A 27,956-nucleotide genomic window follows, 5' to 3' on the forward strand; every position below is an offset into this window, starting at 1 on the left:
AGGTTAAGACCCGATCATTTAATTAACTACCTGCTCCCACAAATGCTTAGAACAGAACAACAGAAAAGGGAAATTTATGTTGTTGCAAACATTGAGGTGCTGCAGGTCCAACTCAACTGAGCTTACGTTCCACAAGAAGTGAAGGTTCCAAGTTCACCCTTCATTAGAAAAAAAAAAGCACTAGACTACTCTTTCACTTCCAGGGATACACGTTTATTGTTTACCATGCTTTTTTCTTATCATTTGCAGCATGAGATGAACTGCTCGGTGGTTCAACTTCCAAATAATCAGCAAAACTTGCAAAGGAAGCAAAATAATGAGGTGTTTTCTTAGCTGCGGAATTGTAAACTCATTTTCCAAAGATAAAAGGCATTTCTCTGATGGAACACAGAGTTGAAGGTGGTTATTGCTCCGCACAGCAAAGAGTTATTGAATCAATGCTCACTAAATGTTTGTTACCAGTTAGTCACCCTGCTGTACCCGATCATGGATTTCCATAAAGCCTCGTGATTCCAAGCTGACGAGGAGATAAGGCTAAAATAAACACGGAGACACATATCACCAATTCAATTACATAAAGATATATGTTCTTTAAACAGCCTGCAGTGATGTCCAATAAACCAGCTGCTTTAATATAGTTCATTTTACAAGCACTTCTCTGAACATATTACAGGACTGGAATGCCATCTGCCATAAGTAAAATGAAATCTCAAAAGACATACAATTTTTTTTATATTTTATTCTGGAGCACTGTAAACACAAAACTGGAAGGAGAAAGAGTAAGAAAATGCTGCTGTCAACAAAACAAAGACACATTAAAAAAAAAAAGCAGTGAAGATATTACCCCAGAGATCATGCAATGAAAAGGATTTTATATAGGAAGTGGAGGAAACACTTTGGTGAGTTTGGCTACAGGCCTGTACAACCAGTTCTGAAGAAGTGATGGAGAGACTAGAAGAGATGGAGAAGAACCTAATGCTAATATAAACCATGGACAGGATGGGTCTTAAAAAATTGCAGCTCCTAGAATATCACAAAGGAATAAAGAAGATGGAGATCAGAGAGTACATACGTAGTGTCCAAGAGTAGTGACATCTATTCCAGCAGTCTCAAAAACTCTAAACACATTCCAACAGATTTTGATGCAACACTGTTAAAAGGTAATATATGTACATGAAAAATAAAACATAGATTAAATTAAATCTAGACATAGTACAAGGACCACTGCCCATTTAGCCCACTAAACTTCACATGTAAATAAAAGAATTGCATGGGGACTCCACAGGACATACTGTACATGGAGCGTAAAGGACTTGGGTGGAAACCAGAGTACATCTGTAATGTCCATTCCCACAATCCCAGATTCACTAAACAACATCCATAGAGGTCCAACTGAAGCTTATGCAAAATCTGTATGTTGAGTTAACTGATATGATAATCCCCCTTTCGGATATCATTTATAGAGATCTGTGTATTCTATGTATTGAGAAGACTTTGCTTGTGAAGAATTGAAGGTTTACCATACACATGAGAAGAAATAATTATACCATCCATAGTGAGAGCCGCCGGATTTAAATTTACAGAACACTTTCTCTCATTGCTGCTCAAGTACTTAAAGCCTATCCCAAAAAGAATGTTGTAGGCTGGTTACAGCCATTCTCTATCAATGTTTTTGCAGGCACCATGGGTGGTTGAGGATTAATATTTATAAAGGTCCACCGTCTCCCACAGTGTGTTGCACAGTATGGGAATACAAATACAAGACATACAGATAAATATTTCATCAGAACAGATGCACAGTTACAATTGCATATTTTAAGAAGACCGTACTGGGAGGGTCCTGCTCACGAGAGCTTACAATATAAGAGGGAGAAAAACTGAGACATACAGAGAGGGGAGATTGTACATTTCTTGTTGGATAGGATAGCAATGGTAAGTGTATAGTGAAAAATGGAAATTCGATAGTTAGAGACAAAGAGTAAGTGATTTAGATGGGCTGTCAAGTTGCAGAGGGTTTAGGTTATAGGCGTATATGAAAAGGTGGATTTTAAGTGATCATTTGAAACCCTGGGGGTTCAGTTAGTGTCTAATATAAAGGGGTAGAGAGTTCCAGAGGATGGGTGACGTACGTGAAAAGTGAGATGTAGGAGTGAGAAGAAGTAATGAGTCAGAAGGAAGAAGGAGATCATGTGCAGACTGAAGGTTACATCTAGGGGTGTACTTGGTAATTATAGAGGTGATGTGCCATTGTTGAGTGGTTTGTAAGCAAAAACAAGAATATTGAAGTGAATCATGACAGGTTGCCAGTGCAGGACTGGAAAAGAAGGGGCAGCACATTTGGAGCTTGAGGAGAGATGAGCGAGATGAATCTGGCAGCAGTGTGGGTTACAATAGATAGGAATGAGGTCAGTTTACACAGTCTGTCTATAACACACATCTGCATATTCTCAAAATTTCCAGGCTAATGGTGATGAAACATCGACATAGGAAGACCACACGGAAGTCCACTTCCAAAGATCCATAATGGCAGCCATGACTGTGCGCCCAAAACTTAATTGATAAGCTCAGTGTATTGGTGCAGCTTAAGACATGAAACAAGGACAATAATAGCATGAAGTGTTCCACTGTCAACTTGCCAGAGGGAATACTGTACTTTCTAAGGAGTAGGCATGATGTGAACTTTTGTCCACTGAATTATGGTCCCTACTATTAATCTTTATATGACTGGTAGAAGAGCTGCCAGGTCAATTTATTTTAATATATATGTTTAATTTTTTATTATAACAACAGGATTTCACGTGTCATAAGAGGTATTCTTATCGTAGCTTTAAACATTGTGAACATAGTTTCAATTAAGCTCATATGAAGTCTTAAAGGGTCCATTTTGCAGTCAACAGTATAGTTACAGGTTTCAGAGAGAAAAGAATATTTGAAAGATCGAGCAGCTGGCATACACACGTTGGGGTGTGCCATACTGCTGCATGGATATGGTAAAGGAAATCCCTATTTATTAACATAACAGAAAAAAAATTAAAAGAACATATAACTAAATCAACTTGGACTACCTGTGCTCATTTTTACCAACCCTGCTATCAGTTGTTGAGTGGATCCTGGGAGGTAGCTTCTGTTAGATTCACAGGAGAGTCACCCTTGCTAATAGTAGAGGGATGGTATCCCATAAGTTTTCCAGGTCATACTAACTGGGATTATTGAATGTGTTACCTGTGAGGATGACAGGCCATTTCGATTTGAAAGAAAAGGTTTTTCTATACAGTAGATCAAGCATGATCAACGTGCTTTCCTCCAGATGTTGTTGCCCCCTACACCCCATAAAGTTCTTTAGATGTCATCTGAAAGGCAAACTAATACGTATTGCTGCTGTGTGCCTTCCCAACCTGCTATAAAACCCACTACCCAGAACTTCTAAATGCATTGTAAAGTTATTCCTTAAGACATTAAGGAGGATAAACCAAACCAGCAATCCCTTATTCAGATCTTCTTATCTTCATTCTTTCAGGATATAACGGAGCATTTAGTGATGTTACAGGTTTTTTGGAAACATTTGGCAACATTCACAACAGTTTAACAAAACTGGGGAAAAGAACAACTGATTTGGATTTAGGCATCTCGAAACCACGGAGACAGTAAACAAGTACATAGAAATAAAAGTGTAGAGAATAAGCTTTTCAGTTCCCAATTTGAGGTACAATATGACTCATTACGGGTTATTAAAACATCAAGTACATTAGCTGTGTTATGGTAAGTGCTGTTTACAGCCCCAATAGGTTGGCCACTGATTTAATGCCATCAAGCCACCCCTGGCTCTGAGATGTACACAGAACTATGGAAGGTGAGGAGGATCTTAAAGGGGAAGGAAACCTAGTCGGCGCAAACCCCCCACCCCCCCTCCCGTTTGTTGCCCACCCTCCCTCCTCCCCCCCTGGCCTACCCGTCCCGCTGGGCAAATGCCCCTAACTTGTTACTTGCCCTTCTGCGCAGGTCCAGTCCAGAGAGTTCACCGACGACATCTTCTTCCACGCGATCTTCTTACTGCTGTGAACGGCGCATGCGCAGTAGGATTATTTCGCCGGTATGATCTACTGCGCATGCGTGTGACTTTTGGCGCATGCGCAGTAGATCCGTACCGGCGAAATGATCCTACTGCTCATGCGCCAAACGCCGTTCACAGCAGGAAGAAGATCGCGTGGAAGAAGATGTCGTCGGTGAACTCCCTGGACTGGACCTGCGCAGAAGGGTAAGTAACAAGTTAGGGGCATTTGCCCAGCGGGACGGGTAGGCCAGGGGGAGGAGGGAGGGTGGGCAACACACGGGAGGGGGGGAGGGGGGGAGGGGTTTTGCGCCGACTAGGTTTCCTTCTCCTTTAAGGGCCAGGCTGCCTGTGAGACAGTGGCAATATATGGACTGCCAAAACTGGAAACTAAGTCAGGAACATCTACATAGAACTTAGAGCAAATGGAAAATAAACATTAAATTTTTTATCCATTAGTCATTCAAGAAGGAACGCAAGGCCCCTTAAAACAATGTATGCCGTTTACAATACATTGCACAACCCAAGGTAACGCAACAGAAGAAGATAGAATGCAAATAAAACAATCCTTTTCAACAGAAGTTAGAAAATAAAAATTGCTACGAGACTAGATTAGTGATGCGACTAGACATGGTACTGTACAGCCATTTAGCACAACAACAGTCTGGTATTTAGAACAAAATGTGTCCCCAGTGGGATTGTGGACTTACCAAGCTTGCTGTGAGGGATGGAGCGGATTGCCCGAGAGCCTGGCTACGCATGCGCACAAGATTGGAAGCCTCTGTTGATGCAGGCCATATTTGTTGTGTTGCCCCAGCAGGAAGCAGATACCGCCCTGTAGGAAACACATCATTTTGGAATTAGAATGTTTTGCATACACTGTGCAACATATGTAAAAAATATTATCTACCCTTTTAATGTTTTGTCTTGATAAGAGCAGCCAAATTTGCTGTTATAAAGTATTTCTGTATATAACACTCATGGCACCTCAAACGATAACTCTAACCAGGCACAGGACTAACAGACAGTCCAGAATCAGTCTGTCTGAAGGGCTGGAGCTTACCTGAAAGAGGAGTCTGTGTGTTATTTAAACACTGCTGGAGTTTAACCAATGAAAATCTACCATTTTCAGTCTATCCCGTGTAGTCAGTTTGATTAACTTACCCTCAACCACAACATTTGCACAGGCTAAGGTACATAAGGGCAACACAATAAGATACTGACATCAGAAAATAACCTTTTTAATTATCTATCATAACATTGTCTTTGAATGCTATTTATAATTTTGCCATAAAAGTATTTGCTTTATGCTTTTACATTACCTTTCTTACTACCCTGTTCCTCTATGAGGGGGCTGCCATATTTGTGCAGCAGAAGTCCGTTAGCATTGCAAAGTGGAGCTAAAGGAGAATTCAACCCGTAACATAAAAAAAAAACCTATCCCCTACCCTACGTAGATGGGGGGGTCTATGTAGGGTAGGGGATAGGGTTTATTTGTTATGGGTTGAAGGGGGGCTCCATCCTCCCCCCCAGCCTACCTTGTACCCGGGGCAAATGCCCCTAACTTTTTACATATCCCTCAGTGCAGATTCTGTCCTCGGGAGTTCACGGCCACCATCTTCATTTCTTCGTTAAACTTTGGAAGCAGCCCGTCGTTTTCGGCGCATGCGCAGTTGGAGTAATATTCAGGTCCAGAACAACTGTGCATGCGCCGAAAGTCACGAAAAAATGGATGGAAATTTGAGACTTTCGGCACATGTGCAGTTGTTCGGGACCTGAATATTACTCCAATTGCGCATTCGCGAAAACAACTGCCTGGTTCCAAAGTTTAGCGAAGAAATGAAGATGGTGGCCGCAAACTCCCGAGGACAGAATCTGCACCGAGAGGTAAGCACAGTGGCGGAACTACCGGGGGGAGCAGGGGGTGCAAGCAGGCCAGGGCCCGCACCCCCTCAGGGAACCCCGGCAGCGACACGCTCCACTGAAATCCCTCCGGCAGCGCCATAAAAATTCGGGCCGTACAGAGGGGGACGGGGGCCCGGCTGCACGTCACGCACCAGGGCCCGCCCCCCTCGAGTTACGGTACTGGGTAAGTAAAAAATTCGGGGGATTTGCCCCAGGTACCAGGTAGGCTGGGGGGAGGAGGGAGGGTTGGTCTATGTAGGGTAGGGATTTTTTTATGTTATGGGTTGAATTCTCCTTTAACTCCACTTTGCAAATGTGTATGATTCACACACTAATGTGCTTCAGTATCAAAACAATATCTATGTGCAGTTCTCTACGTGCAATTGCAGTGTATCTATTGATGCAGGCCATTGTCGGAACCCTATAGAGGCCACCACCCTTGAGAGTGACAGTAGTTTCAGGGCTCCATAGGCACACTTGCACATGATTTTTGGAACAAATAGGTGATCAGTACAGGCAGAAGTGCAAAGAGCAGATTAAGCTGCAAGTACCTTTAATTAATGCCATTTTAAAGGTTTCCCTGCTTTGCTAAACAATTTTTTTCTAGATGTATGATTGCTTTTATTTACATGAAAAAAAATTATATACAGGTATGGAACCTGTTAACTGGAAAACCCCAGGTCCCAAGCATTCTGGATAAGAGATATTTCCATAATTTGGATCTTCATACCTTAAGTCTACATAAACATTAAACAAACCCAATAGGCTGGTTTTGCCTCCAATAAGGATTAATGATATCTTAGTTGGGATCAAGTACAAGGTACTATTTTATTACTACAGAGAAAAAATTTGGATTATTTGATTATAATGGAGTCTACTGGAGAGGGGCTTTCCGTTATTCAGAGCTTTCTGGATAACGGGTCCCATACCTGTATATAAATGCCATTTCTCTTTAAATGTAATTGAGCTGGATCTTTGTGGCACAAAATGATTCAGAAGAAATTAAACATGCTAATAAAACACTCCTATTGGAAATACAACTCTTTAGTAAAGACAGATGCAATTTGCATCTCCATACATTAATTATTTTACAAATAATATAAACATGAACTAAAACACAAAGGATTGATTCGCTAGCAATATGGATGGATGCAGCTTAGTTACCACCAACTATAAGGTACTGTTTTATTATAATGTTTTGCTTATAATGGAGTCTATGGGAGATGGCCTTCCTGTAATTCACAGCTTTTGGATAACGGGTTTCCAGGTAAGGGATCCCATTAAATTACTGAGATGACCCAAATATAAATTCTGTCAAATTATAGTCCAGAATGCTGATCACATACAGGACAGGATATTACTCAGGAAATCCAAACCATAAACAAAACCATATACAATAACTGCAGGAATCGAAGACTTGCGATGTAACAAGGGGATTTAACAACGCTCATAAAAACATTAATCGGCGACAGAATTTGTGGTTAGAACTTTCTCTATATCAATCCTGGAAACAGTAAAATGCAAAGTAAAAAAAATAAAAAGGCATCTATACAAAAGTTATTAATGAAATTTAAATTTTTTTATCATTCATTTCATGTTCACCATAAGGCAGATGGAAACATTAACCTACTTTGGTGCCCATAAATGAAAAAAAAAGAAACTATTTTTGGGAATCTTTCCCTAATGGATAAAAAGCTTCTCTGGAGGAATATTGCTTTTTATATCTCCACAGTATATGTGAAAAATCCTGCGGCTGTGTAAAAACAGAATATTTCATCCTGCGTATGTAACATCGCAAATTTCCCTTGTAAACACACAGCTTTACAACTCTATAGAAACTGCCATGTTTATGCAAATGTGGACAATAAATGATTTTTGCAACACACTCACCAACATTTTTAAACATGCGATTATGAACATTCAAATGAACAATCTAACCTGGTGAAAGTGTTAATTACTGAAGGATTTACATTTTGGAAATGTCATACAGAAGGAGGAAATTTGCAGTCTGGACACGTTATTAAAGCAAATTCTCAAAAGTCAACTGCACTTGTATCAGCAAAGTGTTTAAATCATTTGTCTAGACAAAAACTGTTTTATATGTTGAAAGAAATGTAGGAAAGTAAGAGAAAAGTCCCTATGGCTATTGGTAGCATTTTCTCTAGCCGTCACCGGCCGTACTGGCTGTCAATGGGCCGTGGGTAGGAGGGGGAGAAAGGCGCCTTTCTCGGTCAGCCGAAATACGCCAGAGGAGAAAAAGCTTTGTATGCCATGAACCAACTACAAGTGCTCAACTGTCCCTTCGTACAATTTGCAGTTGAACATTTGTCATTCTTTATTACTTGAAGAATACAGTGCAGAGCAGAGGGCCAGAACTAGGGGTAAGTACACAAATTGTACGTGCCTGGAGCTCCCCTATATTTGCACCCTAAGCCTGTGCCACTTCTGCCTACCCCTTGTTCTGACCCTGCACACACACACAATATTTTTTAAGTGTTTACCTCAAAGAGTTAAGTTCCAAAGCCAAAGTTCTTAAAGGCCCCCATACACGGGCCCATAAAAGCTGCAGACAGACCGAGTCGGCAGCTTATTGGCCCGTGTGTGGGGGCATCCGATGGCCGTCCCCGATCAATATCTGGCCGAAAGTCGGCCAGATGTTGATCGGGCAAGGTAAAAAAATACCGTCAGATTGTATTGGCTCCATTCTGATCTGATTGTTGGGCCGTAGGGCCCACGATCAGATCAGCCCGACATCACCCACCTCAATGTGGGCAAATCGGGGAGATATCTGCTCGTTTGGTCACATCATCGATGAGCGGATCTCCCTGTGTACTGCCACCTTAAGTCCTCAAGTGAAATATTTGCCCAATCACTTTACTTCCCAGCTCCACCTTATAATTTTCTCTGTTTAACCCTATATATTGCACATCACATCACTGAGGGTTCTTCTGATGCACCCAGCACCCCCTTCGATGTTAAAACAAAACACCTTTGCATTCATCAATACTAGGGAAGCAAGGAATCCAATATTTGGGATTCAGCCAAATCCCCAAATCTTTTGTGAATGTTTCGGCCGAATAGCAAACCGAATCTGAATTTGCATATGCAAATTAGGGACAGGTAAAAGTGTGAACATTTTTTCACTTCCTTGTTTTGTGATGAAAAGTCACGTGATTTCCCTCAAAGCCCCTAATTTACATTTGCAAATTAGGATTCGGTTCGGCCAGAAACAAGGATTCGGCCAAATCCTGCTGAAAAAGGCAGAATCTTGGCCAAATCCCGAACCGAATCCTGGATTCGGTACATCCCTAACCAATACATACAAGTTCATTTTGTTTTACCAACCGATATTACACATCATTTTTTTACTAATATCTTTTTTTTTCCACTAAAGTCCTGTGAGTGCGGTTTCTTTTTTGTACTTTTATATTTTGATATAACCAGCACTTATTTGTCGGTCGTTGGTGCATCAACCTACTAGTGACTGTGTGTGTGTGTGTCTGTGTGAGGCCAACATTTCAGTCCACCTCTAGGACCTTTAATCAAGACTCTGAAATATATATATATATATATATATATATATATATATATATAATATATATATATATATATATATATATATATATATATATATATATATAAATATACACACACAAAAAAATAGATCTCTGTATCTGAGTGTGGCTGCTTACTGAATTGATACGGATATATATATATGTATATATATGCCATAAAGTTGCCAATCCCATCCCGGCATCAGTGCAGAATTCCTCAAGCAAAAGCTTCATTTCATGCCTTCTTACCTGTTAGAGCGCCTCCCAGGCTCCCTCTTCTAAGGATGCGTCCATCATCGCTGAGCTGGCTTTTATACTTCATCGACTTGCAAGGCCTTATAGAGACTTCAGGATTGCTGCACTTGCGGGACAGCATAGAGGGTGGTGACAGGATACTGTCAAGCTGGAGGGGAAAAAAACAGTTGTTATTTGTCTTCATTATTTTAATATATATTTTATAATCAAAAAAAACTATTTTTCTTTAAAATAAAATGCATGGCAGCTATGACTGTCAATGGCCAAAGCATGACTATTCAAATCCAATTATACAGGGAGACAGATTCTATTTTGCCTAAATGAAACACCAATTGTAACCACAAGGTGGCACCCTGAATGAGCACTGCATCAGCTCAACAACAACAGTTTTGTCTGAATGAAAACAAAATGTAACTGTTTGTTAAATAAAATCATAATTAGCACTCAAAAAAGGATAGACTTCAATTCCCTTACACTAATTAAAGAGTGAACTTAAATTGTTCCCTCTTTAATTTCAACGTGGAGAATTGACTGTGAGTCAAATAGCTCACAATCATAGTTTAGCACAGAGATGAGCAAAATATTTTACTGCGAAAAAATAGGCTCTAATAATGGTAGGAAAAAAAAAAAAAAGCGGCAGTTTAAAAATTGTAACATAAAAAAACTCCCATTGACTGCAATGCGTTCGGTAATTTATTGCCGTTTCGTGAATTTTTGGTGAAGCGAAAGGGGTCAGATTCGCTCATTAGCGGAATAGCAAACAGATAAATAGCCGGCAGTCACTATGAACTTCTCTTTAAAACCTTTTAAATCATAGTGACTCTTCCACCCCAAGAAAAAAATATAAAGTTTTAGCGATGCACCGAATCCACTATTTTGGATTCGGCTCAACCCCTGAATCCTTCGTGAACGATTCAGCCAAATACCGAATTCTAATTTGCATATGGAAAACATTTTTTACTTCCTTGTTTGGTGACCAAAAAGTCATGCGATTTCCCTCCCCGCCTTTAATTTGCATATGCAAATTAGGATTCGGATTCGTTTCGGCCGGGCAGAAGGATTCGGCCAAATCCTGCTGAAATAGGCCAAATCCTGCCCGAATCCCGAATTCAGTGCATCCCTAGAAAGTTTACAGAAAACAAAAAGATGAAAGTATTCACCTTGTTTCTACTAAAATAGAGGGGTGGTTCACCTTGTTTCTACTAAAATAGAGGGGTGGTTCACTTTTAGTATGTTATAGAATGACTAATTCTAAGCAAATTTTCAATTGCTCTTCCATTTTTTTAAAAAAAATTTCCAGCTTTCAAGGGGGGGGGTCACTGACCCCATCTAAACACAAATGTTCTATAAGGCTACACATTTATTGTTATTCCTTTTTATTATTCATCTTTCTAATTAGACCCTCGCCTATTCATATTCCAGTCTCTTAACCTGATCAGTGCATGGTTGCTAGGGTAATTCGGACCCTCGCAAACAGATTGTTGAAATTGCAAACTGGAGAGCTGCTGAATAAAAAGCTAAATAACTCAAAAACCACAAATAATTAAAAATGAAAACCAATTGCAAATTGTCTCAGAATAGCATTCACTACAACATAGTAAAATTTAACTCAAGGTAAATAAATTTTACTTTAATAGCACCAGCATTTACGTTGCATTTTTCAGAAATGACATATTATACACATCAGTTCCGCCCTGGTAAAGCTTACAGTCTAAGGTTCCTATCTCATTCACAAACAAAGGAATCACAGTTTCATGGAAGGAGCAGTGATGTAGGAACAAGCATGATGACATCAGAGGTGGGCACAATGATGTTGGTGGAGTTATGACACCAGCGCAAGGTTATTGCATCACTTAGATGCAACTGGCTGGATTTCGATCCAGTTTTCGGAATCTTTTAAAGTGTTGATGCCCAGTTGAAAACCACACAGATGGCAACCCCATATCTAGTTATATTAGAGTTGTCACCTTATCGCCTGGTGGAAACTGGGCAAGGAGCGGGGCAATGATGCAGAGGGGGTGGGGCTATGATGTGGTTGGGGCAGGCAGTGACGTAGGGGGCGTTTATATGACGTGGCAATTGCCCGATCGCCGTGTCAGTCATGGGGAATCCTGCCCGGTTTTCCAAATTAGGAAAACCGGGCAGGATTCCCCATGACTGACACGGCGATTGGGCAATTGCCGCGTCATAGACAGGAAGTTTTGACCAGGGCAGCCCAGGTCAAAACCCTAATCTATATTCTGCTTGATGATTAAGCCCAATCCTTTAATTACAGGTATGAGATCTATTATAGAGAAATCAGTTATCCAGAAAGCTCTGAAATACAGCAATGCTAATTTAGAAAAGAAAAAATTCTTATTTTTGATTGATTTGCTTTTTTTTTTGTATCTGTAATAATAAGAAATGAACTGCACTTGATAGTAACTAAGCCATGTTGAGGTGAGTATCTTAGTATTTAAATGCTTTTCATGCACAGTATTGGCCAGATTATTGTTCGGGTTTCATAAAGCTAAAAACCGAACAAAAAGTTCAGACCCAAACAGGCCTTACAAAAACCGAACTGTTCAGGTCAAAACCGAACTGGTGGCAACCCTACATGGGCTACTTTGTTTTTTTGTTTGAATCCAATCAAAAGGATACTGGCCAAATTCTTGCCGTGCCATACCTGGAACTTGATAAGGTGGTTATTATGACATTATTATTACTATGACTTGCCAGAAGCCAACTAAGAAGTGATTGTGGGATTCAGGGAACAACAAGCTTATAGGGAAAAAAGGGCAGATACCCCCAATTATAACTTGGTAATGGACAGAGCAATGCCAAGCAGAGCCACTCTACAAAATTCCATGAATGATAATTCTAAGAATCAAATGTTAATCCTCTGCCGACTATATCCACCATATAGGGCGGCCTATGAGTAAGTGTCCAGTTGGCACGAAACACATTCGGCTAAACATGTCCTAATAAACATCTTTCCATTTTATACTTATTTCTGCTACTGTATTTACTATCCATGGGTCTCTTTCAATTATTTTTGAATGAATCCAATTTTGGTAAACCTGGAACTGGGGGTTTGATTACAAGACCATATGGGGATATTTACACCTCCTGTAACTTAATGTATATACTTTTTCATCAAGAGCAGATAGGCACACCATTTCTTGCCCACTTAAGGTCCACAAGAGAATCTGATCTCTTACAACTCTTAGAACCATTACTTATAAAAACGTTCGCCATCCCATCTACCTCGATTGGTCCTTGGTGAATCAGGATGGCAGAAATGTCCAAATTTGGTTAGTATCCCTTTAAAAATGATAAAAGCAATAATACCAAAGAACCATGTTTTATCCTCAATACCAAATGGGAAATTATGAAAACCTTATTCTAAATTGCTTTGCCACATGAGCCAAGAAAAAAAGAAATCCTCTTGAACACTAGGGCAAACACGGAGAGTCCCATTTCTTATTTGAAGTCTCTGAGCGATGACATTTTTCTGTTCATTCTTCACCTCATATGTAAGCACATCAGGTAGCCCTCTTCATTCTGTGATGTGACCTTAAGAGACAAAGCCAAGAAGAGCCGCTCTTTTGTATGTGCGGGAGCCGGATCACTCCGTCTGCTGCCTTCTCATGTGAAACAAAGCGAGGAAAACCTTTTCTTGTCATATTAGGACAATGGCTTTCTTCTATTCTCCCGCTCCTCCATGCCCGTCTCTGTGAGCACCATGGGCCCAGCTCTTATCCCGCTGACATTATCATACACCCTGTGCTATCATTAAAGGGGTAAAAGAAATGGAAAAGCTTTTTATAGTTTGAGTGCCATATCTGAAGAATTTGATACGAGGCTGCAACACACAAATAAATCCTACATTTGAAATGTTCTTAGAAACGGGAGGGGTAACTTTCAGCTCTCTAGTGTTTTACTAAAACTCCCAGCATCCCACTGACCAACAAAGGCTGCTAGAATAACTAACCTTACATTCCCTACTCCCTGTTATTTGGCCTTCAGTCACTAGCAAAATGTTAATCCACATTCGCACCAGGCTTCCCGGCTGCTACACTCCTCCATTTTATTATCTTTATTTTTTTATATATATATATATATATATATATATATATATATATATATATATATATATATATATATATATATATATATATATATATATATATATATATATATATATATATATATATATATATATATATATATATATATATATATATATATATATATATATATATATATATATATATATATATACATACATACACACATACATACATATACACACACACGAAATAAAGGGCAGAAAAGTTAAATTAAGGCAGTGAACTGCCCATAGTTTTAGGATGTTTATGTGTAGACTTGGTTCCCCCCAGGCAAGATAAATGATGTCTAGCCACCACATGTCATACTGGTTTCTGGGCTGACCACCCTCCATTGGGGGGGGGGTTGCAAAGAGGCAACCATGAGATGGGTGGCATGTACTTGTCCACCACCTGAGCTGGGTTTTGACTTTCTTGCTGACATTTATGGCTTTGGAAAGGTCACTGTGGTTCTTGTTCCAGCACTGGAGGAGAACTCATATGGAAATGAAAGTACAGAATTTGCCGTAAAGGCCAAGACCATGATCTGGCCAGATATGGCTTTGATGAAGTAACAACATGATGTTCCTCTCTCTCAAAATGGGAGTGGTGAATATCTTCAGCACCACCAGGCCAAATGGTAGAGCTCTGGTAATGGTCCTGGCCCACTGCAATCCTCATGTCTTTGCTGAGCTGGGGTATCCCTATATACAAAATATGTACATAATACAGCTCTGGGGTAGGAGCAGACCTAGAGGCACCTGGGATGATGGCCTGAGGTCGGTCTATAATCTAAGCCCTTTTAATGCTCATAGACCAAGATTTAGCCTTTCATGTCGAAGAGTAGGAATGTCCTTGATACGTTCTAGTTCTAGTAGTACTTATGGAGTAGACATGGCAACTGTGCTTTATGAGGTTACCCCAGGTGGCAAAAAGTTACACCTACTTCTAAATATGTGGCTGATATGGCTGGGAGTAAGGGTCAGGCAAACATAATGTAATGTACCAAGCAGAACAGAATGCACAGAAGAAGTAGAGCATGAAAACAAAGCTCTATGCATGCAGTGAGAGTCCCCTGGTAACCGCTGACAGAAACCAGAAGTACCATCCCACCAGACACCTTATGTGAGGAAAGGTGCGTGTTTCAGCCACATAATACAGAGACATTGGTTATCATGGCAGCTTTCGGAGGACCACAATTATAAAGATAGAATAAAAAGTTAAAGGCACAGTAACACCAAAAAATTAAAGTATTTTAAAGTAATGAAAATATAATGTACGGTTGTGTTGCATTATTTAAACCGACATGTTTGCTTCAGAAACTCTACTATAGTTTATATAAACAAGCTTCTGTGTAGACATGGGGGCAGCCATTCAAGGCTGAAAAAGGAGAAAAGGCACAGGAAACACAGTTGATAACAGATAAGCTCTGTCGTATACAATGGGATTCTTCGGAACATATCTGTTATCTACTCTGTAGTCTGTGTTTGAATGGCTGGCTATCAAATAGGTATCTGAGCCACGAAGCACCAGGCAGCATTAAGGTCCTTTAAAGAATATCCAATTTATCTAGCCCCACGCTCAACTCGTTTCGTGGCTTCTGAGGAGCGTGGGGCTAGATACACTGTTGCTGAAAAGTTTTTACGATGTAATTATCAATAAAATTGGATATTTTTTAAAGGACCTTAATGCTGCCTGGTGCTCCGTGATTCAGGTACCTATGTGATACAGCTCCCAGCGTGTCTTTTGGAGGCGCGTGCACGTGTCAGCACAGACGGCTTGGTCGGTATACAGTGAGGTGTGGGTCAGTGCTCTCCTTTGTTTGCCTGCCCCCATGGCTACACAGCAGCTTCTTCATATAAACTATACTAGTCTTTCTGAAGCAAACACACCAGTTTTACCAGTGCAGGGCAATAGTATATTATACTGCCATCCTTCTCTTTCGAGCCAAAATGCTCAACTTGATGCAGAGGTATCCCCCAATCGGTAGGCAGAAGTGGCAAGGAAGGTAAGTCCAACCCAGTTCCCTGAGGAATGGACCCCACTAATAAATAAAAGCTAAAATAATCCCAAATACACCATGCTACATATGGAGAAAGACCCCAGATCCCTAACTCAGATGGCAGGACAAAAGAAAAGGTCTATAGGAAGTGGAATTCCAATAGATTCTATGGGAAGGTGGATCTACAAATCTTTATTATCCTGCCTCCAGAGGTGTCCACCTGGGAAACAGGGGTCCGCAACCTTTTTGCACCAAGGTCACATCTTCTCATAATAAACATGAAGCATCAGAATCCAAGATTACAATGATACAGATAGAAATGTTATATACATCTTTAAATAGACTGCACAGTAAAAGCCATCATCGGAGTCTTCTTGACCGTCATAACATTTTGGGCCAGAACCAAACATCAGGGTAGCCTACAAGGTTATGCATAGCCAAACAAAATCCGGATGTATGTGGAAAACAAGCTCAAAAACCGCAGCAAGGTTCATTTTAACACAACATGTTTTGAGCTAAGGTGGCTCTTTATCAAGTGTTGTTTGATTTGCCTTTATACAAGGTTATGCATAGGATGTACTCATTGTAAACAAGTCAATGAAGCACAGAGAATTTACTAGTTATAATAGTTCCACATTTCATCGAGGAAGCCATGGGTATTCTGTCTAGGGATATACAGAAAGACTTACCAGCAAACATGGTTTCCTTTCAGACATATATTGCATATGTATACAAACAAAATAAAAATATACTGCTGCATTGGTCTTACAAAAAAAAAAAAAAAAAAAAAAAAAAAGGTGTTTGTTTTCCCTTTTGGTTATAGTCTGTTCACTGGCAGCAGGCTAAACATAATACTCATGCAATCGGCCTTGAGGCTTCATGGCACAGAAGACAGATTCACTCTAATGAGATTCTCCTGGGACAACTCAAAAACACAGCAGACAATTTTCTTACAAGATCCTTGTGAGTAAATAACCAAAACATGGCCTTCAGTGGAGTTTTTTTATTTAGCACAAATAGTACAAACTGCAAAAATGTTATCAGTATTAATTTCTGTTTTCTTTAAACACAAAGGGGCTCATTTATTAACGCAGCGCAGCGCTAAAAAGAGCGCAGTGGCCAGACATTTGCCCAGCGCATGCGAGTATTTAATAATGTAGCGCACGATACCTTAACAGTGCGATTTGTGCGCTAATGTAGACACAAGACAGGTGCGACGTGTGAAACTGCGTATCAGCTGTCGCAGTGCTTATAATAAATTGTGCGCACAGGAAGATACCGCAAAGGTAAGGATTAGTTGTGCTCATGTATGAATGCGCTGCTTTAATTAGTTGCGTCACATATTGCGCATATTGCGTTCACTTAGACGCATCTGCATTTGTTTCTGTGCTAATATTTGTTTGGTTGCAAAGGTGTTTAGCCTACCTGATACCCTTAAAGGAACCTTGGTCAATACAAACATGTTGGGTGGAAGGCGTGGTTAATATGCACTTTACAAGGGTTGTTCATCTTGAATATACTAGCGCAGCTGGGCAGGAATGCGCATTTTGAAGAGCGTTACTATTACGCCACGAAGAGGCAGGCGTAAAAATTGTGGTGCTGTTGCCCGGGTGCAGTTTTGCACATATACAGACGCAAATCTGCGACGGCCGCAGTGCAAGCGCATTGTAGCCACGCCCACAGCCACGCCCCTAACAACCACGGCATCGTTTGCGACATAAATGCCCAATCTTTTGCGCAATGCGCATAAACAAAACCATCGCAAAAGCTCTGTGTTATGCGCAATATCACGCAAATATATTAGCGATCACGCTTGTGATGGCGCAGACAACCTTTTGCGTCCACTTATGCGCTGCGCTGCTTTAATAAATGAGCCCCAAAGTGTTTAAGGGAATGCAATAATTATGTGGCGTGATATTTTAACATTGTTAAGAGTGCATAAAAGTGTACATACAAAACGGTAAGTGTATGAGTAAGTGCACAAAACGTGTTAGTTCATGTTTCTTATGTCCTAATAAATTTTTCAATTTTTTAACTGATTGACTCATTATTGTTGGAGGTACTCACATCTCTCTTTTGAAATGTTGTCTTGGACTTGCACCCTGGGACTGGGGTGAATTGTGAGTATATCCTCCAAGATTTACTTAATATTGTATTAAAGGTAAACTAAAGTTATAATCACAGTGATTGTAATAATTTATTGATACCCCAGGCCTGTGCTGCTGTTTGCTAGTGCCTGGTCCAGGATATTTCTGTAGAAACTCATTGGCCCCATCTTCTTTGGCTTCTTCTGTCTTCTCTTTGCCTTATTTGCCTCTTTGCATGGGAAGGCACATGTGCCGGGAGCAGAGTAAGGAGATTCTACTGAAATACCCTGGGTTGGTGCAGTTTTTACTGAACGGGAGCTGCAGTATAAGGTAAGCTATTATAATCAGTTGAGGGCTAACTTTTTGGAACCACCTCTGTGATTATACCTTTAGTTCTCCTTTACAGTTGGATTGTCCCTCTGGTTCAGAAGCAGATTTATTGATACCTAGCCAGATATAACGAAAGGGCCTTCCTGACTTGTAATTGCAGTTTGATGTAGAATTTTAGGAGTGTTGATTAGGGGATTTTTGTATGTATGGAGTCCACACACACTCTGCATCGAGAAGCATAGTAATCCAATGCATCAAATGTTTATGACCCTGATTTCCTACGCCCCCACGACCATCCACTGCTTGTGGCTTCTTAGGAACTCAGGTCAAAGGAAATCCATCCCTTTCCCAGTTACTTTCTCAAGTAAGGCATCGCCCAGCTTTCGAGTGCACATTCAAACGTATGTTGAGGTCAGAGGTTTGTATCTATTAAAGCTAACTCAAGCTAATGGACGTTGCAATTTGAGATATATCAATGTTCGAGATTGATAATGATATAACAAACATAATTCCATCAATCAGAAGGTTCATCTCTCCAGCTCAAATCTAATGAAATGCCGCCAAAAATCAATGGGAACTGGATAAACTCACGTTGGTATAGTATAACTCCGGTTTACATAAGTGGAAATGACCAGTAGCCCAGCACAGGTAAGCACCATTTTATCCTTCTTGGATTTTACAATTTCACAGAATTTACCCTGTTTTTTTTTTTTTTTTTTACTTTTAGTTGTCATCTGAGATATTAAATGAGATATTAAAATCTAACGAATAGATTCATCTGGATTCAGTCAGATTAAAAAAAAATTAAAAATTGTGAGAACTTTAACAATTGATGCAAGGGAGATTGAGCATAGGCAATTACAGGGTGTGATAAATGTGCACTCTTGTAACTAGAAGTCTATGGTACACAAGAGAACCTAATATCCAGGACCTACGCTAAGCACCATTACTTGATTACAGACTTGTCCCAATTGGAGTTGGTGTGACCTAACTTTATGGTGGATGAAAAGTGCCTGGTTCCATGGTCAATTTTGTGGTGAGAATCAATCCCCACTGGCAGGGCTACCGCATAATAAAAAAAAAAAAAAAAAAAAAAAAAAAAAAAAGAGAAGCTGATGCTTCTTTCATGAATACAAAAATATTTCTATCAAGAAGCTGAAGTTATCTCACCGACACATTTTGAATTGTCTCATATACTTTAACAGCCCATTGTAATGCCGGAGGTAAGAGTCAGAATTCCATTCAATACTGCTCCTGAATATTTAAGCCTTTAAAACAAGAGCAAAGTACAAAGAGCGAAGAAAGGCTGAAGAAAGAGTAATTAGCTATTCTCAGCATCCCAAGGGATTCCGCACAACCAAGAAACCCTAATCTGTTATAGATCAGTACAGACAACTCACGAAATGCAGTATTTAGCAGATAGCTAGCACAGTGCATTCGACTGTATATAACTGGATCCAAACAGTGGGAAAAAAATATATTACAATGCAAATAAGACTAGAAAATAGATATATATTTTTCCAGTTGAATATTTGATATACAGGTAATGGATCTATTATCTGGAAACCCATTATCCAGAAAGCACCCAATTACAGAAAGGCCATCTCCCATAGACTCCATTGTATCCAAATAATCCAAATTCTTAGAAATGATTCCTTTTTCTCTGTAATAATAAAACAGTAGCTTGTACTTGAAGCAAACTAAGATATAATTAATCCTTATTGGATGCAAAATCAGCCTATTGGGTTTATTTAAACGTCCTGATGATGGCTTGAGTTAAGAGCTGAAACATAGAAATAAAACAATTTCTTTTGCACCAAGTAAAGTCCTGTGAGTGGGGTCTTTTTGTGATTTTTGATATTTATCTGATTTTGACCCAAAATATATATATATATGTTCCGAAATAGAAGAATTTAATTTTATAGTAGAGAATAAAATTGATACATTAATACAGTAATTAACATTGTGATTTTATTCAATAATCCATGGGGATGCACCAAATCCATAATTTCTAGATTATTTCAAATACAGGTATGGGACCTCAGAATGCTCGGGACCTGGGGTATTCCAGATAATTGATCTTTCCATAATTTGGATCTTCATACCTCAAGTCTACTAAAAAATCATGTAAACCGTAAACAAACCCAATAAGGATTAATTATATCTTATTTGGGATTAAGTACAATCTACTGTTTTATTATTCCAGAGAAAAAGGAATTCAATTTTAAAAATCTGGATTATTTTTATAATGAAGTCTATGGGGAGACAACCTTTCTGTAATTCAGAGCTTTCTGGATAATGGGTTTCCAGATACCATATCCATACCTAATCCACCACAAAGATGTCGAAATCCAAACCCTAATTTGGATTTCAGCAAAATCCCCCCCAAAATGTTGCACTGTTTATTATTTTACACCGCTTTGCATGTTCACTGTAGTTTGCAAGAAGGTTTACTCCAATCCAATCTCCAATCCAAACCTTTCTTCATAGTTTTCTTCCCTTTAATGCTTTTGCTTGCTTGTTTGGTTTCTATGATCCTTACAAACTATGGGGTTGACTTATCAAATATCAAAATGATCACCCATCCAAATCACAAGCAGGACTGATTGGGACAAACATTTTCTGTATAGATTTTAAAATCTGAAAACCTCATGTTTTATTAAATGGGTGGTTCACGTTAAGTAAACTTTTAGTATGTTCTATAATTAGCAACATTTCAATTGGTCCTTTTTTTAAAATAGGTTTTTAATTATTTGCCTTCTTCTGACTTTGAGATAGGGGTCACTGGCCCCAACTAAAGTACAAATGCTCTTTAAGGCTACACATGTATTGTTATTGCTACTTTTTTTTTTACTCATCTTTATATTCAGGCCTCTCCTATTCATATTCCAGTCTCTTATTCATAAATGCATGGTTACTAGGGTAATTTGGACCCTAGCAACCAGATTGCTGAAATTGCAAACTAGAGAGCTGCTGAATAAAAATAAAATTCTAAATAATTACACACCTCTATGATTTTAACAGCATATGCTCCAATATTATACAGGGCATTAAAACACCAAAAAGGCAGGTAACTTTTGCAATATACATTCCTTTCATATGTTTAGTGTTTTTTTGACATATTACTGTATTTAGACTGCCAATACAAGGCTTTTAACTGAGCTGAACAGCTCTCTCTGAAGTTCTGCAGTGTTATGTGCATCGGCCAATTTAATAAGTTGGAGAGGAAAACCTTCCAGGAGCTGATGAGAGGCAGACGATGATCACAAATGAACCAGGAGAATAAAGTTGACCAAGCAATGTCTTATTGCATCTGACACAGGCCCTCTCTGCTCAATCCCACTTAAAGGGCATGTAAAGGCAAAAAAATAAAATCCCATTTTTACTTTCTTTAAAGAAAGAAGAAACCTATCTCCAGTATACTTTAATTAACAATTAAAGTAAAAATAAATTTTTTATAAGAAACCTCACTGTATGCAGTGAAATTCTCCCTTCATTTACTGCTGTGGATAGGAATTGTCATTGTCCCTAACTGCTGAGCAGGGAAACAATCATACTTATGTACAGCAGGGGGAGCCCCCGCCTTACTTCCCAGCCATGCAGAACTCAAGCAGCTTTGTTTATGACAATCCCTTAGCAGCCCAGACCACACTGAGCATGTGCACAGTCTTAGTCTTGCAAAGATGTTTAACAAAGTTACAAGATGGTGACCCCCTGTAGCCAACTTTGAAAGCATAAATTATTTGTTTGATTAGGCTTAAGTTCATGTTTATATTTAGTATACAAAATACAGCATTTCTAGTCTTATTCTATTTTAGACTTTACATGCCCTTTAAGGAGTGACCACCCTGAGCCTATCGTGCGTGTGGCAGAATTAACTTGGTAGGGCTCAAACAAACTCAAAAATGCTCTGGGTACATAAGCTTAGGATCGTAGCCGAGGTCTGTCAGCTGAAGACAGAAGTACGGATGTCTGGGTGCAAGACAGCTGTAACACTGCTAATAAAAAGGCAGATTACACACAGCACATATGGAGGCTACAGAAAATAATTATGAGAAAGCAAAGGAAATTTGTTTTCTGACAGCAGAGTATCCAGATATAAATACAGAGAATGTGAAATATCCTTGGGGACAGGTTTGATGACAGTCACACAGATGTTGTAGGGCTTGGATAATTAATTACACGTAAATCTTTCCAACCAGTGACATCCCAACAGAACAGTGACATACTCTGTAAGGTGCTGCTGCCGCTCCCTAGAATAAACACAGGACAGGCTTGGTGTTTTGAAAATACTGCCCCGCAAAAAAAATAGCTCAGAATGGCCTGAAAGCAATTCAACCTCTACACTAAACCCATGCTGCCCACCTGCATGTTTTTCTCACTGTCGCTCATGATGCAGCTGGAAAAAACTCAGTACTTGGGACACCGGGGAACAAACCTGGTGGGCTGTGCCAACCCAGACCCAATCCGTCCCTCCTGTGTAGTTCCCCCACTTCCCTCCCTCCACCATTACAGTCCTCCCCTGATTATGGCAAAAGTAAATATAAGGACGTTGCCCACGTGGGAATGGGCTGGAGGCCTCAGGGGGGGTATGGTGGTCCCTGGGGTAGCAGCCACGGTGGGCCTCACAAACCCCATTCCGAACCAGAGCAGACCCCTCGGTCTGTGTCCCCCAAACTAAGGATTCTGCTTCCTCTACAGTTACATCACTGACTGTACTGTTCATTGTACTGTATGTGAGGCTGTATACTACTCCGTACACTGCAGATGGTTAGGCAACTACTAGGTTACTCATAATGTTGCTATATTCGCAGTATTGCTGAGAAGTGTAAACAAGCAACATAGACAGGATTTTTAAATGACAAGGAAAGGCTTAATCACTGTCACAGGCATAATCACCAGTATTATATTATTATTTTAAACACATATATGTACAATAAATGGGTGTAGACATTGAGCATACCAAAACACACCAAAAACAACCAATAACTGATACAAGAGTTACAGAGGGTCCGGCCGTCTAAAAAATTATGATTACCAAGCTCAGACTGCAAGGCAGCGACCCTCCATTCAAAATTGCACTGGCCAGGGGAACTATTCTACTGAGCGCTGTGCTGCCATCTTGTTTCCTGTCCTTGGGATCCTTGCTGCTGCCCTAGGCTGTGCACATGTGCAGTAGAGCAAAAGGTTGGCTTTTCTGAGTTTCTGATCAGGCTCTGGAGTCTGTACTAGTGATGCTGATCAGGATTGGGCCGGCACATGCACAGTGATTTTGGGCCTGCCACCCATCCCATCTGCAACCGGAAGTATGTGCTGCTTCCAGAAATCTCTATTTATAGACCCGCTCCATCCCCTCCGTGATGTCAGAGATGGGGGCAGGGCGGGTGATGGTATATAACGGGAAGGGGATCAGGGTCGGATGTGGATGCAGAGCGGCGGGTTAGGGTTGGGTGCTGTAGTTGGTACATAAATTCTTTGACTCTGACTGAAAAACTGAAAGTTTATCAACGTAAATAAAATATAATGTACTGTTTTTCTGCACTGGTAAAAGCTGTGAATTTGTTCAGAAAGGCTAGTATAGTTTATATAAACAAACTGCTGTGTCGTCATGGGGGCTGCCATTCAAGCTGCAAAAAAGGAGAAAAGGCACCAGTTGAATACAAATAAATAAAACATCATTGTATTGGACAGAGCTATGTAACCTGTGCCTTTTCTCCAGCTTGAAAGGCTGCCCCCATGGCTACACAGCAGCTTGTTTATATAAAATATAGTAATCTTTCTGAAGCAAACACACCAGTTTTACCAGTGCATGCTTACAGTATATTACACGTATGTTAACTACTTGAGAGCACTTTCATCTTTTGGTGTTACTGTTCCTTTAATATAGTGATGTATTTTCCATGTTGTTGGAAAGAAGTTAAGTACACAACAAGGCATTTTATTACTGCCAAAGCTCAAAAATATAAACCACATCCTTTGCTAATTCTAAAGGAAATTCAAAGTTAAACTACAAAAAACAACATATTAACTAAACCTGACATATAGCTGTAGATTAGCTGCTGAATACAATCTTAAATTAACTAAAGTATTGTTCTTAGAAACAGAATTGCTTCTGCCATATCCTCCTTCATAGAAGATCTTAAATCTGATTTGATTATTTTCAGTGCTTGTATGTAAAGTTATTAGGAGTCCAAGTCGGTACAATATTGTCGACTCTGACTGCAGATACCCAAAATTGCTCCTGATTTTACAGCTCTGGTTCTGATTTACACTATACATTGCATGAGAAAGAGCCCAGGGCAACTGCAAGTGATCTGTGCAACAGGGAGAATATTAGGAACGTATCCCCCATTATAACATTTGCACCAGATAATTAACACTATTCTACAGCACCATCATATTCTGCAGCACTGTACAACAGAAGAGTGTATACACCATATATACAAATGGCATATCAAGCCCATACAATGTAAAACATTAAGAATGATTTATACTGACCTGCCATCCCTTCTCATCCATTGCACTTGGGGCGAGTTCTTAGTGGAATGCACTCGAAATTCCATACAGTTATGGTTTCACTGTCTTAAGATCTAGAAATGCTTGTCCTATGTGCCTCTTTCTAGCCAATACACAGAGATTATAGTCAAGGACTATTCACTTTGGCTCATTTATGCATAGCTGATTCTGTTAGCCTTGCAAGCTGGCTTTGCATTAAACAATGTTCCTCAGGGACATAAAGGAGTAAAGCAGCAATTGTCACTGTATCTCCTACCAAATATTCCACTTTCACCACCCCTATCAATATAAATGCTCTTCTTTTAGCCATGCACAGCCAGCACTAATTTTGTATGTTGTTATCAGAGGATTAACAATCTATGTAATAAACACAAATGCAGTTTAACCACAGTGATGCATTGGGATTTGCAGAGCAATTTTTATGAACTAAAGCCAGCGTCAAACTGGAGGCCCATTGGAGGTTCCACCACAGAGGTCCCCACCCCCCTCCGGGCCACCCTGTCCAAACCGCAACCCCCTACAGGCCCCAGCCGAAACTCCCCTATGGGCCCTCAGCCATAGCCGTATCTTTCCTATAGGCCCCAACACCAACCTGCCCTCTAGTTGCAGCCAGAAGACGGGTGCAGGTCTGGTTCAGAGGGGCCCACTGGGATTTTACCTGGTATCCTGCAGGTCCAGTCCAACCCTGACTGATGCAGAATATTCCTTTTATACCTCTATATAATGCTTTTATAGTCTCTGCCCTAGCTTAAAGAGGCAGCACAAATAGATGAGAAAGGCAGCAGAGAAAGAAGAAGGCCCAATCAGCATTCAAACAGAAAGGGGAGAAGAGATGAGTTTGATTTCATAGGATTTGGCACAGCAACCTCTTTTAGACCAGCATAACACTTTCGAGGAGATGTCCACCCAAGTTATTATTATTTTGACAAAGAAAATGTAAGACTCCAGGCCCCACAATGCCTTGCACACTTCTCTTATTTGCTTCCTTTGCAGGTCTATTAACCACAGAACATGGCAGGCACTGTGGGATTGAATTGTAGAATTTTTATAGCTTCAAAAATCATTAGTAATTTTAAATACATATCAGAAAGTTTCTTAGAATTATATTTTCTGTCATATCTTTTCTTTATTATTGAGTGGACATTCTCTTAAGGTACACTAAACCTTAACTATCCTACCAACTTTATAGAAATAAGAACATTTATAAATGTCTTCAACGTACTATTTCGGAAAAAAACAAGTTATTCTTCATTTTACCCTCCAACCCACCCCAGTACGGTTACCACCTTTCATTCATGTTCATACCAGGAACATGTTCAAGGGGATGGGGGCCTGGACAAGGCAGAGTGGGACAGATTTGTGATGTTGTAGGGGCCGGGGTAGAGTCTCGAGGCCATGGGGCTGGGTCATGAATGAACAAAGCCCATCAGATTTGGTTAGTAGACAGTGTTTGGGGACAAAGAAGGGGAGCAGAGAGAGATGACTGGAGGAAGCAACAAAGTACCAACCAGGTGGCAACCCTATGCCCCACCTGAGCCCATGGACCCTTATGTTGAACTCACAGGGGGGGTACCAGTCTTCAAAATCAAGCAAAGTGGCATGTCTGGCAGCAGAAACTGCCACCCACTCAAACCAACAACCCCCTCTTTATTACCTGAACCCACCCGAACCATGGATAGTGTATGTACCTGCACACCCTATAGACAATGTACGAGGACCCAGGGGTGCTTCGCCAATGAGGCGAGTTGAGGCTGTCGCCTCAGGTGTCAGAGCCCCACTAGGTACCAGGGACGACAAAAATGCCACTCCTGGTACTTTAAGAGCCGAATTTCCGGTTTTAAAACCGGAAATTCGACTCCTCTACCCCAGAGAGCGCAGTTAGGATCTCTGTGCTAACGTACTGGCCCTCTCTGCCACCCTCATGGACCCTCCCCAGGCACAAAAAGGTTAGCGCACAAGGGAGGGGGGCAGCAGCAACTGCTGCTGCCTCAGGCGGCGGAGGGGCCAGGAACGCCCCTGCGAGGACCATCTAAGTAACCATCACAACCTAAATCTGCTTGTAGACAGACGGATTGCTGAGAGGGGGACAGTGAAGAAAAACTTGATTTCAGAAATTAAATAGAATATCTAATTGATTATATTTCCATGAATTGAAGCTTTGATTACATTTTCACAGTTGTTCCCCCTTTAAAGGAAAACTGTACCCCCAAGCAATGCATGTCTCTATAAAAAGATGTTGCATAAAACAGCTCATATGTAAAACCCTGCATCATGTAAATAAAACATTTTTATAATAATATACTTTTCTAGTAGTATGTGCCATTAGGTAATCATAAATAGAAAATTGCCATTTTAAAAAATAAGGGCCGCCCCCTGGGATCCTACGATTTACTGTGCACAAAAACAAACCAAACAAACTATAGATGTTAGGTCACATGAGCCAATTAACAGACAGAGTTGTGTCTTTTGCTTCAACACTTCCTGTTACAGTTTGAGTTGCAGTATATCTGGTCAGGTGATCTCTGAGGCAGCACACAGACCATCATGAAATGGTGGTTCAAAGCAAGAGATGTAAAAGGGCAATATTTACTTAAATATATATTCCAGTTTGGTAAGATTTTTTTATATGCCACTTAATATGATATAAACTGTTGATTAAGTATTCATTTTGGGGTATAGATTTCCTTTAATGAACCTAAGTGGCGAGTCAATGTATCCATAATGCGGCTGAGCTCAGAAATCATAGCAGAATATTTATGACAGCCGAACTCTGCACGAGTGCAATCACAGCTATGTACTAATGCTCGGCAGTAAAATTCCCGCCCTTCAGAAAACATAAATCCTGCCCAGTGCTGCTCATAAATTTAATAGTCAGATGTGATGTAAAGTGATATGTGACTGGATAGCAAACTCACAGAAATAACTACACCGATGGGCACGGGCTGAAATATCTCATGAACAAACTTGTATTTATAGATTTGTTCCCTCATAAAATATCATTTAATTTTTTCAGCTAATTATTGCTATTAATTAGCAGAAATTGGTATTACATACAGATAATTTACACTAAATAAATTGTGGAAAAAAATCATTCAAATAATTTTATTCAGATCTTAAAGGGAAATTATAGTCCCAGAACAGCATCATTCTGACATCATCTCTGACATCATT

General features: G+C 40.0%; 1 protein-coding gene across 2 annotated transcripts in view; it reads right to left on the bottom strand.

Moving 5' to 3' along the window:
* Positions 1–27,956, bottom strand: part of LOC108695735 (microtubule-associated serine/threonine-protein kinase 4-like) — a 360,023-nt gene that overhangs the window by 260,285 nt on the left and 71,782 nt on the right. For both annotated transcript variants that reach the window (XM_041569085.1, XM_041569088.1), the window contains exons 2-3: positions 9,757–9,910; positions 4,759–4,883 (exon numbers count right to left, since the gene is read on the bottom strand). In XM_041569085.1, the coding sequence (XP_041425019.1) occupies positions 4,759–4,883; positions 9,757–9,910 (279 nt within the window). The remainder of the gene's footprint in view (positions 1–4,758; positions 4,884–9,756; positions 9,911–27,956) is intronic.

This window comes from Xenopus laevis, chromosome 1L, assembly GCF_017654675.1.
Source record: "Xenopus laevis strain J_2021 chromosome 1L, Xenopus_laevis_v10.1, whole genome shotgun sequence".
Lineage (NCBI taxonomy): Eukaryota > Metazoa > Chordata > Amphibia > Anura > Pipidae > Xenopus > Xenopus laevis.